The 13,577-nt window shown below is 37.6% G+C and overlaps 1 protein-coding gene across 3 annotated transcripts in view; it reads left to right on the forward strand.

Annotated features, from left to right (window-relative positions):
* The first annotated feature begins 472 nt into the window (after nt 1-472).
* Nucleotides 473-13,577, forward strand: part of CLINT1 (clathrin interactor 1) — a 64,081-nt gene continuing 50,976 nt past the window's right edge. Inside the window, exon 1 of one of the 3 annotated variants that reach the window (XM_069484300.1) lies at nt 473-688. In XM_069484300.1, coding sequence (XP_069340401.1) covers nt 648-688 — 41 coding nt within the window. In that variant the 5' untranslated portion in view covers nt 473-647. The remainder of the gene's footprint in view (nt 689-13,577) is intronic. The other 2 variants (XM_069484299.1, XM_069484301.1) reach the window with 2 other exon arrangements.

Consider the following 13,577-nt stretch of genomic DNA (forward strand, 5'->3'; position numbering starts at 1 on the left):
AGGATTTAGAATACAACTTATTCAATGTACAGCGCTGGAAACTAAGGCTTAGAGATTTAAGTATATTTGGACATTTGGAAATAAATACAGCATTGTATCTGTCAATGAGGAATACATACGCCATTCACACTTCCGTGTTATCATTACTAATAACAATACTTGACTTTTGAAAAGAACTCAGTGTGGCTAGATCCTACACCAGTGGTCCTGAAACTTGAGTGTGATCAGAATCTCCTGGAGAGTTTATTAAAGCACAGATCGATAGGCCCCACACCCAGAGTTTCGGGCTCAGTAGTTCTAGGGCTGGGGATGCGGAAAGCTTAAGGGAAACCATCCCATCTTGGCTCAGCAGATCCACTCTGGCAACTTAACCGGCCCGCCCACAACGCAGAGAGAACTACAAGTCCCGGCGTGCCTCGCGCGCAGCGGCGGAAAGCTAGGCACTTCCGCTCCACGCAGCGCCTCTGCCGCCGCGTCTCGACGTGTCACCGGCGGCGGGGCGGCTGTGGCAGGGGAAGGCGCTGACTGGGGGAGTTCGAGGCGGTGGGCGGCTGCGACCCCGGCCTGGACTTGCCCCGGCACGGAAGTGTCCCGGGGTCCGTGGGGAGCAGGAGAGGGAGGCAGCGGCCCGGCCCGCGCGGGGCACGATGTTGAACATGTGGAAGGTGCGGGAGCTGGTGGACAAAGCGTGAGTATCGGGGGCAGTTGTGGCCGAGGCCCACGCGGGGGAGGGGGCAAGGGGTGAAAGGGAGCTGGCCCTGCGCGGGGGGCTTTTCGCGTCACGCCCCCCGGTTCAGCCAGCCCCATCATGGCGGCTGCCGGCTCCCTCCGCGACCACGGGCCTCTTCCCCACGGGCGAGGCTGGGGAGGAACCCCTCCCTCATTTCAAAACGTCCTCTTAGTCCCCTTCCCTCCTATCCAGGCCTTCCTGCCCCTGTCCCTACCTCAACCCCTGGGTGCGGACGTTTTGGTCAGAGGAAAGGGCGGGTTGTCTGGAGTTGGGTCACTGCCCTGGCCGGAGGACTGTCTTGGCCCCAAGCTGTGAGCTTTGCCTCTTGGGCTGCTAGGAAGGTTTGAGGGTGGGGGACGCAATGCACCTGTCCCCTGTGTCCCTCAGGGTGTGGTACAGAGAGACCTTGGGCCTGGTTGGGGTATGTCTTTTACCTTGCTGGACTCCTTTTAATTCCTAATGAACCTGAAGTGTTGGAGTGGGTGATAGGTGTAACAAGTGGCCATTGTGGTCAGGCTGAAGTTACTCAAGAGGAGACTTATCCTTTGCTTTTCTAACAATAGTGAAAGTAGATCTTATAACTTCTTGTGGTTCTTTCCTCTGTTTCCCTTTCCACTACACTTCATTTTTGGTGGGCTACTTGTTCCATTCGGTTTAATTAAGAAGTCATTATGAAATTTCCCCTAAAGAAGAAAACAACCCAGGTTGACATCCTGTTGATCTGCCTTTAACTTCCCTGACAGGTAAAATGATCAATGCATAGTTGATTTCCTTTAAGACTGAAGTAATTTTAGTGTCTTACTGCACTAGGAAAACCTGCATTTAAATTGATTACATCAGATATATCAGTGGTTAAATAAGATCTTCTAGGTCAGCAGGAAATAAAGTTTAAAAATTTAACCAGTCCTTTTCCTTCTGGGTTTAAGTGATTATGCAATAAGTGTGGTGAAAAAACAGTTCATTTGTGCCACCCACCGTAACCTAAAATCAGGAAGTGTAGATGGCAAACTGTTTTCTTGACACCAGAAAACAAAATAATTCTCAGTGGCTTGGATAATACATCAGATAGAACTTAGAGTTTGACCATATTTTCAAGTTTTTCTGTGCTATCAAGAAGGCCGTAGAGTGCCTAAGGAGCATGGGTTTCAGAACTTGTAGAGCTGGGTTCAAGCTGGGTTCGGTAACCTTGGGCAAGTTGCTCGACCTCACAGTGCTCTAGTTTTTTCTGGTGCAAAATGAAAATACGATAATGATACCTAGCTTAGAATTTCATTGTGAGGATTAAGGGCTAAGAGTTTAGATTGCATATAAAGCCATTAATACAATATGTTTAAATCGGTGTACTTTTGAAACTATAGCAAATGTTCTGCATTTAGAGTGGGAAAACTATTAAGGGAGAAGCTCCAAGTTTGAAAAATGATTGCTTTAATAATTTTCCAACTATTTATTTGGCCATTAAGCCTTCAGATATTAATTTTTTTTTTTTTTTTTTTTTTTGAGACAGAGTCTCGCTGTGTTCCCCAGGCTAGAGTGCCGTGGCGTCAGCCTAGCTCACAGCAACCTCAAACTCCCGGGCTCAAGCAATCCTTCTGCCTCAGCCTCCCGAGTAGCTGGGACTACAGGCATGCGCCACCATGCCCGGCTAATTTTTTTTTTCTATATATATAATTTTAGCTGTCCAGATCATTTCTTTCTATTTTTTGTAGAGATGGGGTCTCGCTCTTGCTCAGGCTGGTCTCGAACTCCTGAGCTCAAACGATCCGCCCACCTCGGCCTCCCAGAGTGCTAGGATTACAGGCGTGAGCCACCACGCCCGGCCCAGATATTAATTTTTGACTATTTTGCTATTTATATACTCTTGGCTTTTGCTTACCAAAGATGAAATAAAATAATGATTCTTTTCCCAATCCAGGTTCATTGGATATTGTTTTAATATATTGTGTATAGACTAGGATACCGACCTAGTTTTTAAAAGTCCAGAAGACCTTACAGAACTACCTCTTTATTTCCAAGTCAGAGGGCAGCAGACAAAACCACCTTGTTATCTTAGAAGACTAGATTTGTGGTACCCCAAAATTTGAAGAGGCTGTACGTTTTTCAGAAGATAGAAATCAAGGCAGTATTCCTGCTCTTGTTGCTCTTTTCATATTTGTTTTTATTACCTATGTTACTAATCTTCAAGTACTTCAGGTTCAATTTGTTGTGTAAGTAGTTACCAAGTCATCTAATGGACAAGCTCTTGTTGAAAAATAACATCCATTTTCTTTTTTACTACACAACTTAGGATGTAGATTTGAACGAAGTTATTCAAGAACATATAAGAATGTTACCACCAAGGACTTTTTAAAGCTTTCGTGGGTGTCTGACACATATTAAGATTAGAACATGAGGTTATTTTACTGATGAGTATTCAGGATTTAATTTTTATCTTTCACTGGCAAGAAGAGAAGAAATTCTTCCCCTAAAATGTAAGCATCTTGCAGAACCATGTCCCAGTGGCATTGTGTCCAGTTAGACTGTGCAGCTTAAAATGCCATAATGGAGAGGAAGCAGATCCATAGAGTGGCTGCTCTGATTATCAAAGGAGTGAAATGATGAGGAAACTTGCAAATGAGGAAACAATGAGGTGATTAAGGATTGCTCTGATATTAATAGATATGAGGGCTCGTATGATAGGGCACTGGTTTGGGGGTTTGGATGTCTGGGTTCGGATTCTGACACTGCCTTTTAAACTAGCCATGTGTATGATTTTAGGCAGAATCACATGAATTTCCAGACTTTGCGTTCCTTATCTGTAAATGAGAGGACTGGGCCAGAATAAGACTTTTTGCAGCTTTGTTGGCTATTTGAAGTAATGAGTTTCCATCAAGGGGAAATATTTAGAGCTATTATTTCACAATGGCAGACAAATTTTGGAAAGTCATTATCCTTCGGAGACAATTTAGGCTGGAAAGGGAAATATTCTTAAAAAGTAGAAATCAATAAATATTATATTTAAATGTTTTATACAATAAATACAGCCCATGACTCAGGAAAACTAGGACTTTTAGTATATATCCCTACCCAGTGAGGTTTATTTCAGAAAGAAAAATGTACTCTTTCAAAATGTTTTTGTTGAGCCACTCTTAGATTCAATAGGTTAGCAGTTTTTAAGTATGTGTAATGATATATTTCAAACATTGGCTTTTGAAGCCTTGAAGACTTTCTGGAAGTGGGGGAATATTTTCCACAATGATTGCACCTCCTGGTGGTGGTAAATGGATCTGTTCTGCAGAACATTGTGGAACTCCGGGAAAGCAGATAAAGCCATAGGCCAGCCAGAGTTTGGAGTGCCAGTTTCTTCCCACTCGTAGTCAAGTTGCATAGAAGGCAGCTGTGGCAGGAAAGGATAAGTGGCACCACTCCCACCAACTAGGACTAACTTGACCGTTGTTATCCTGTGACCCGTTTCCCTTTATTTGAAGCTGTAATAAAATTGAACATGTTTAAATTTTGTCACCTCATACATGGTATAAATTGAAAGTTGCTGCAATTCTGTTTCATTTTCTTTCCAAATTTGGGGAGTGTAGTGAAGGTGACATAGTAGTAGCAGATCAAAACTACTTATCGTTCAAACCTAGCTAACCCTTCTCTTTCCTTGCATGGAGTAATATTAATGGTATATCCATTTTATCAGTAGCTCTTTTTCTTCTTAGGATAGTGATTCACACAGCTCTGGCTAGGTTCCTAAGGCAGCTGTTATAGATAATCCATTTTATAATAAGTTACTCTCTTCAGCATAGGTTGCATTTTTCCCCTATAAGTTGATTTTTGTTGGTGTATATTTGCCTGTTTTTAGTTCCTAAATATTTAGGTAATGTAATAGAACTGTAGAAACCACTGTTCTAGTCTATCTGACCTCATAAGGAGAACCTTTTATAGAGAATAATACATTCAGTTATTTCAACAGATAACACATTTATTTATTGGATTAGTACTCTATTTTCTGAACTTGAGAAGTATAATACGTGCCTTCAAGAACCTTGCTACTTTAAATATGCCACACCTTGAACTTATTATTGGTTTTACTTTTCTTTCACTCCTCAGATGTCTTTCCCCTTATTTTCCTTATCTTACAAGTAAATCTTTGTTCAGTTTGCTTCTTGGAACTTGAAAGCAAAGATAATGAGATGATTGTCAGCTTTCTAATCTTCCCATATCAACTTTTCTCTGCAACAATTGTATGTAATTGTTATTGCTCAAACAAGGAATTAATTATGCTTCTTCTTTTCTAGTAACTGGACACAAGTAGATATTAAGAATTTAATTCCAAAGAAAGATGAGTTTAATTTATCTTCTGCCAGCATTTCTTAAGGGTGGTTTTCGGTAGTTTAAATTAGTCCATTTAGTACTGCTGTCAAGGTGCTTTTAAAAAGCACTTAGCTGCCTCTTATGTTTTCCTTTGCCCTTTAGTATTAGTTTACAAGTAGTATTTCATCTGTTTACTGATATGGCCACTAAAAGTACTTAGCCTTTTTGATTTTAAGTACCACTTACTAGTACTTTTAATTTTTCACAGTATGGCTCCACTGTTGAATCTTTTTCTGTACTCCTGTATTATTTTCTTACCCATTTCCAATATTTATTTAATATTTTCTTTAAGAGAAAAGAAAGCATATAGGTTCCTATTTTAATCTTCTGGAAGCTTTGTTGTTTTACTTTCCATATTTAGATCTACCATCTAGCTGGAACTTATTTTTTTTTAGCTTTTATCATGCAAAATTTTAAATATATCCAAAAATGGATGGACTATTCTAATGAATTTCTGTGGACACATGACCCAGCTTCAACAATTTAGCTAATCTTGCCTGAGCCATATTCCCAACTACCACCCCCATTCCATATTTTGAAGTAAATCCCAGAAACCTATCATTTTATCTATTCAACATATCAATCCCTAAAAGGTAAGGAGTCATCTTTTTTGACCATAACCACAATACCATTATTGTGCCTCAAATAAAAGGTAATTCCTTGATATTAGATGTCCAGTCAGTATTCCTTTCTCACTTGCCTCATAATTCCTTTTTGATGTTTCTGACTGATATATCTCTTGATTTCCTCAATCTATAGGTTCAACCTCTGTCCTCTTTTTTCTTCCCCTTCACAGTTTATTTGTTGAAGAAACTAGGTTATTTGCATTTCTTTCAATCCGGATTTTACTAATTATATCCCCATGGTGTTATTTAATTGTTCTTCTATTCTCTGTATTTCCTGTAAAGTGGTAATCATATCTAGTAACGTAATCAAATTCAAGTTCCAGTCTTGGGGAGCAAGACTGCATCACAGATTCAAAGTACGTTTTTAGTACTTCTCATGGTTCTTATATACAAAAAGTTAACTCTTTTTAGTCTCAACTGTAGACTAATTTACCTTCTGGAACAACATATTTTACTGTTTATTCCTTGATTTTTTTTAAGGTGTCACTTCATATGAGCTTTTCTTGTTTAGCCTAATTATGTGTGTTTGTCCATCTTTGCATTTTTATAGTAATTTGCTTGTCAAATACTTTCCCACTATACTTAGGCACCTCAAGGTGGTATTTAATGGATCTGGAAAACTGGTTCAACAAGAGAACTGGATTGAAATCTTAAGTCCACTACTGAGAAACATTGATCTTGGGCATTAGAGTGTGTCTCTGAATTTCCCTATCTATAAAATGGAGATGATAATATTTATTTTGCATGGTCATGAGGATTAAGTGTGAAATGGTATAGCACCTGACATACAATAAACTTGTGAAACATGTATTATTACTGTTATACACAAAATCTAACACTAGAAAAATCAAAGGAATACAGTGTTTGAGAAAATATATATTGTTGTCAGACCAGATAATTTATAAGTATGTAAGAACCATGTCTTCATCCATGAACTCATTTTCAGTGGGCACTCTCTCCTAAAACTCTTACGCTGAACAGACAGCCTACATATAGGAAAACTCATTTAAATACCTCTGTTGTTTGTGCCTTGTATTATTTTTACCAAATCATAAATGGCTTCTACTTTAAGATTATAAAGCATATTGCAGAAATACTCTTTCGAAAGACATTTTGAGGAATAAAGTCTTTGGAAAGACATATTGCTGTTTCCATCTGCCAGTTCTTAATGTTTTGTTCAGCTTGTTTTGTATTTTCTTAGGATTTTAAAGTAACTGCTCGTGTAAAACATTTCTTCTAAAACATAAAATGATTTATTTTATGAGTACAAATTGAAGCTGACAGTTTATCCTTAAGAGACTGAACAATATCAAGGGAAAGAATCCACTAAAATATGCAATATCAAATTCAGGGTCTCTGACAATACACGAGCAGTATATACAATGAAAGCACATTGCAGAAAGGGCTTTCTAGTTACCTAGCCCATTCTTCCAAATTGGCAAGAAATTCTTTTGGCTTACCAGGGCCCTTTTGCCTGCAAATTAAATATAGGTAAAGGAACATAACATATTCTCATGTTGGAGCCAATTTGTAGCTATTTATGACTTGTAGATAGATTTGGCTAATGAATTATTAAATACGAGTGATTTTTTTCATGTGCAGTAATAGACATACATGCTTTGTACTTCACTTAAGAAAAGTCTAGTGCCTGTAGTCCCAGCTCTTTGGGAGGCTGAAGTGGGAGGGAGGATTGCTTGAACCCAGGAATTTGAGGCCAGCCTAGGCAATATGGTGAGACCTCGTCTCTAAAAAATAAAAAGTAAGAAAAATAAAAATCTGCTTAGCCAATTATTTTAGAATATTTTGACATGAATTTTGCTCAGTTTCTCAATTCTTAGGACAGTATTTAAGTTCTGCATGGTTCTAATATAAATAATTTTCTTTTTTTTTTTTTTTTTTTTTTTTTTTTGTTGAGACAGAGTCTCACTTTGTTGCCCAGGCTAGAGTGAGTGCCGTGGCGTCAGCTTAGCTCACAGCAACCTCAGACTCCTCGGCTTAAGCGATCCTACTGCCTCAGCCTCCCGAGTAGCTGGGACTACAGGCATGTGCCACTATGCCCGGCTAATTTTTTCTATATAGATTTTTTTAGTTGTCCATATAATGTCTTTCTATTTTTTTTTTTTTTTTTTAGTAGAGACGGGGTCTCGCTCAGGCTGGTCTCGAACTCCTGACCTTGAGCAATCCACCCGCCTCGGCCTCCCAGAGTGCTAGGATTACAGGCGTGAGCCACCGCGCCCGGCCTAAATAATTTTGTGTATAACTTTTGCACCAGCTCACCGTTATGTGGTAAATGTGCATACATGCTTGTGAAATGTTTCACTCAAGAATTTTCATTCAGATAGCCTATATTTTTATAATGGGAAAAAGACATGCATTGAAAATTCAATTTCTTGTTTTCTTGCCATTTGTTTTCATGCATTTCTAGTAAATCATTAAAGAACAATGCAAATAAGCATACTTAGCCTTTTCATATTAATTTTTCTCATATTCTTCATTTGTCATTTTTTAAAGAGGGTTAAGGTTATATGAATTAAACTATGTGTTTTAATATGCAGTTGAAACTACCCTGGTTAAATATGTAGTTTGATGTGATTGGCTTATAGTTATATTATAAATTTGGTACTGAATGGGCTTTTGAAGTGTGGCTCATCTCTCATGAGACCATATTAAATGTTTAATCATATGATCTATTCTCCACACAGCAGCAAGAGCGATTTTTTAAAAATACTAAATCAGATTGGCTCAGAACCCCCAACTCGAGTGGCTTCTCATTGCTTACCTGCCTGTTTGTGATTGGCTCTTCATTTCCCACCATTCTCTCTCACTCTCTGTGTTCTCTTCGGGGACTGCATATATTACATAGCATGCACTCATACACATCACTCTTCTTCCTTGTGCGTGTCTTCCTCTGTTTACACCTATTTGTCTGTTACCTCTGATATGTAAGTTCCTTGAGGGCAGGGACTTTGTTTACTGCTGCTGTGTTACTAACTTCTAGAACAGTTATGATATATAATAGTAGGTGCTCAATAAATATTTTTAAATGACTTAAATTTGGTAAGTTGATATTCATTACAGAGTATATCCTTTAAATCCAGATATTTCTAATTGTAAAAGCTAATAGTTATTGAGTATTTGCTGTGTGCCAAGAACAATGGTGACAGCACTGTTACTGTCCTCAATTTTCTGATGAGGAAACTGAGCACAGAGAAATACAAGAACTTGCCACAGGAAATGCATCTAGAAAATAGTCTAGATTTAAATCTAGACAATCTACTCTCAGAATATATATTTAACAGTTTTTGCCAATCTTTTACAAGACATTATTTAAACAAAAAATTGTTAATCAGGCAGTGGAGGTATTGCAGTTTGAATTCTAGACCACTGCAATAAAATGGATATTGCAATAAAGAGAGTCACACCAGTTTTGGTTTCCCAGTGCATGTAAAAGTTATACTATAGTCTATTAAGTTTGTAGTAGTGTTATGTATTAAAAAAAAGGTGCATATCTTAATTTTAAAATATTGCTTAAAAAATGCTAACAATTAACCTTTAGCAAGTCATAATCTTTTTGCTGACTCTATGTTGATGGCTGCTGACCAATCAGGGTTGTGGTTATTGAAGATTGGGGTGGCTGTGGCAATTTCTTAAGATAGCAATGAAGTTTGCCACATTGATTGAACTCTTCCTTTCACAAAGGATTTCTCTGTAGCTTGCAGTGCTGTTTGATAGCATTTTACACACAGTAGAACGTGTTTCAAAATTGGAGTCAGTCCTCCCAAGCCCTGCTGCTGCTTTATCAACTAAGTTTATGTAATATTCTAAATCCTTTGTTGTCATTTCAACAATGTTGACAGCATCTTCACTGGGAGTAGATTTTATCTCAAGAAACCACTTTCTTTCCTCATCCAGAAGCAGCTCTTCATTCAAGTTTCACTGAGATTGCAGCAATTCTGTCATATCCTCAGGCTCCACTTACAATTCTAGTTATCTTGCCGTTTCCACCACATCTGCAGTCACTTCTTCCACTGAAGTCTTGAACCCCTCAAAGTCATTCATGAGAATTAGAATCAACTACTTCCACACTCCTGATAATGATATTTTGACCTCTTCCCATGAATTACGAGTGTTCTTAATGGCATCTAGTAAAGTGAATCCTTTCCAGAAGATTTCCAATTTAATTTACCCAGATCTATCACAGGAATCACTGTCTGTGGCAGCTGTAGCCTTACAGAATGTATTTTTTTTTTTTTTTTGCATTCTTAGATATAATTTATTTTATTAAGCAAGGTATCCGTTATTTATTTGCCTTACTTTGATGGTATGAGAAGTAATTACATACATGACCACGGATCTGATAATAATTACTGTCAGCACATATTTGAAAACTATCACTTTGACAACATTATATCGAATTATATGTTAAGTCAAAGGATTTAAAAATGTGATTATTATAAAGAGCATATTTTTTATTTCAAGAATGTATTTCTTAATAAGACTTGAAAGTCAAAATAACTCCTGGCTCTGTGGACTGCAGAATGGATGTTTAGCAGGCATGAAAACAACATTAATCTCTTCTGTGTCTCCATTATCACTCTTGAGTGACTCATTGTCAATGAGCAGTAGTATTTTGAGAGAAATCTCTTTTTCTGAGCAGTAGATCTCAACCATAGTCTTAAAATATTTAATAAATCATGCTATAAACAAATGTGGTGTCATCCAGGTTTTGTTGTTCCATTCATAGAGCATAGGCAGAGTAGATTTAGCATAATTCTTAAGGGCCCTGGGATTTTCGGTACAATAAGTAAGCATTAACTTAAAATTACCAGCTATATTAGTCCTTAACAAAGAGAGTCAGCCTGTGCTTTGAAGCATTGAAGCCTTGAAGCCAGGCATTGACTTCTCTCTAGCTATGAAAAAGTCCTAGATGGCATCTTTCAAAAGAAGGCTTGTTCCATCTGCATTAATAATCTGTTGTTTGGTGTAGTCACCATCATCGATTATCTTAGCTAGATCTCTTGGATAACTTCCTTCAGCTTCTCCATCAGCAGTTGGCTGCTTTAGTTTGCACTTTTATGTTATGGAGATGGCTGCTTTTCTTAAACCTCATGAACTAACCTCTCCTAGCTTCAACCTTTTCTTCTGCAGTTTCCTCACCTCTCTCAGCTTTCATAGAATTGAAGAGAGTTAGTGTCTTGTTGTGGATTAGGGTTTGGCTTTAGGGAATGTTGTATCTACTTTGATGTTCTGTCCAGACCACTCAGACTTTCCCTATATTATCAATAAGGCTGTTTTGCTTTCTTAAAATTTGTGTGTTCACTGGAGTAGCACCTTTAATTTCCTTCTAGAACTTTTCCTTTGCATTTACAACTTGGCTAACTGGTACAAGAGGCCTAGCTTTCAACATGCCTTCCTCGCTAAGTTTTAACATTTCTAGCTTTTGATTTAAAGTAAGAGATGTGCAACTCCTCATTTCATTTGAACACTTAGAGGCCATTCTAGGGTTATTAATTAGTGTAATTTCAGTATTGTGTCTCAGGGAACAGGAAGGCCTAAGGAGAGGGACAGAGACGGGGAATGGCTGATCAGTGGAGCAGTCAGAATCACAACGTGTATCTGTAAAGTTTGTTTTCTTATACTGGCATGGTTCATGGTGCCCCAAAACAATTACAGTAGTAACATCAAAGATAACTGATCACAGATAACCTTAACCAATATAATAATAATGAAAAAGTTTGAGATATTACAACACTTACCAAAATGTGTCACAGAGACACAAAGTAAATACATACTATTGGAAAAATGGCACCGATAGACTTGCTCAATCAGGGTTGCCACAAACCTTCAATATGCAAACAAACAAACAAACAAAAAAAAAACAAAGCAGTATCTGCAAAGCACAGTAAAGCAAAGTACAATAAATTCAGGTGTGCCTGTATTTCACTATCATAAAGTTGAATTGCTAGTACATACCTTATGCAAATAAAAAATTACTTGGAAAAAATTCATAGTACTTAAGATTTTGAACCAAATGCAGTGAGAATGTTTATTCTTCTTTTCCCCCCATATGTACCTATCATAGAAGGGAGTTTTTCTGACCTCTTATAGTACTCTAAAATTGTCTGTAAATTCCCTCAATGAAAGGGAGGCAAACAGATGTTTCTTTGCATAGGTGAAATGGAAATCTTTGCTGTTGTTACAAAGATGCTCTCTGTAATCAACCCTAAAAATGTTGTAACATTCATGAGCTGTATTAGATGCTTCACAATCAGTGGTCCTTGAAGGGTGGGTGGGGTGGCTCATGCCTGTAATCCTAGCACTTTGGCAGGCAGAGAGGGGAGGATTGCTTGAGGCTAGGAGTTTGAGACCAGCCTGAGCAAGAGCGAGAACCCATCTTTACAAAAAAATAGAAAAATTAGCCAGGCATGGTGGCACGCGCCTGTAGTCCCAGCTACTTGTGAGGCTGAGACAGGAGCATCACTTGAGCCCACGAATATGAGGTTACAGTGAGCTATGATGAAACCACTGCATTCTAGCCTGGGAGACAGAGGAAGACTCTGTCTCAAAACAAAAACAAAGAATTAGTGGTCCTCTGTAACCAACTTCTACAACTTTTAAAAGTTTTGTAATCCTATGATCCATATATTGTGGTCAGTTTGATATGTCATGTTAATCTGTGATTTACGTACAACTTTTCCAATTTTTTAAATGTTTAAAATGGATGATTTAGGGCTAATTTTCCTTAGTCCTTTATATTCCTATCCAAGTACTATATTTTTGGCATAAGTTGTAAATATTTAAATGTTATATAGTAAACTACATTATTGATATCTTTACTAATCTTAGTTGTATCTTGTAAGGGTCCTTCAATGAGTGCTAATTAAATACCTACCATGAGCCCTGTAGAGTACTATAAGCCATGAGACAGACCTTAGGGTTCTGGTGGGCAGCTTATAGTTTTATAAAGCAAATGCATGTGAAAAGCACATGAAAAAGAAATAGAGAATGATACAAGATGGTATGATATCCAAATTTGGATACTGTAAATACTGTAGGAATTCAGAGAATGGAAAAGACAATTAAGGCTGAGCAAAAGCATTATGAAGGAGCTAGATCCTGGTATTTAAAAAATGTATACTTGCTGAGAGGAAGGTGAGGACAAATAAGATATCAAACATGGAGTGAAAAAACTGAAACACAGATCAAATGATGTAGGCTCACTGACAGCTCACTCCCAAAGGGTTCCAAGCGTAGAATGACGTCACTGAATACTTTCTTAGAAGGTAATTCTGTTGCAAAAGAAAGAAGGTCCCCAAATCAAATAGTCCAAATTAAATCATTGAAATCTAAATGTTTCTTTTTTTGAGAACTTGAGGGCAAATAAATTATAAAGGTTTTCAAAATTTCAGTAGTTATCAAAATTTCAGTAGTTAGGTTGTAGAAACAGTTTCCTTCATGTCAGAAAAGTTGAGTCTTGTTTTTGGGAGTTGGTAATGCATCTAAGGTTAATTGCTTGTGAACATGAAAAAAACTATAGCTTATACTTAATTTAAACAAAATATCAAGTATTTGAGTTTACAAAGAGGTGGTCTTACCAACTTAATCATTTCTGAGGTACAGGATTTCTCATTTTATCATTTTGTTGATTGGATTTTTAGAGTTACATACTTTCAATTAGTGTTTGATATTTGGCAGTACATCTGAATTTAATCAGGTTGAAATGAAAAAATTTATAAATGATATAATGAGACTGTATGATATCAAGCTTTTTTGTGTACAAAGATGTGATTTTCACATGTTGTGCCAGTGTAGGATGGCTCATTTTGTCATTCTCTTAGAAGGTTTTATGCCTTTTTTAAAAAGGTTAACTT

The sequence above is a fragment of the Eulemur rufifrons genome, chromosome 10 (genome assembly GCF_041146395.1).
Source record: "Eulemur rufifrons isolate Redbay chromosome 10, OSU_ERuf_1, whole genome shotgun sequence".
NCBI lineage: Eukaryota > Metazoa > Chordata > Mammalia > Primates > Lemuridae > Eulemur > Eulemur rufifrons.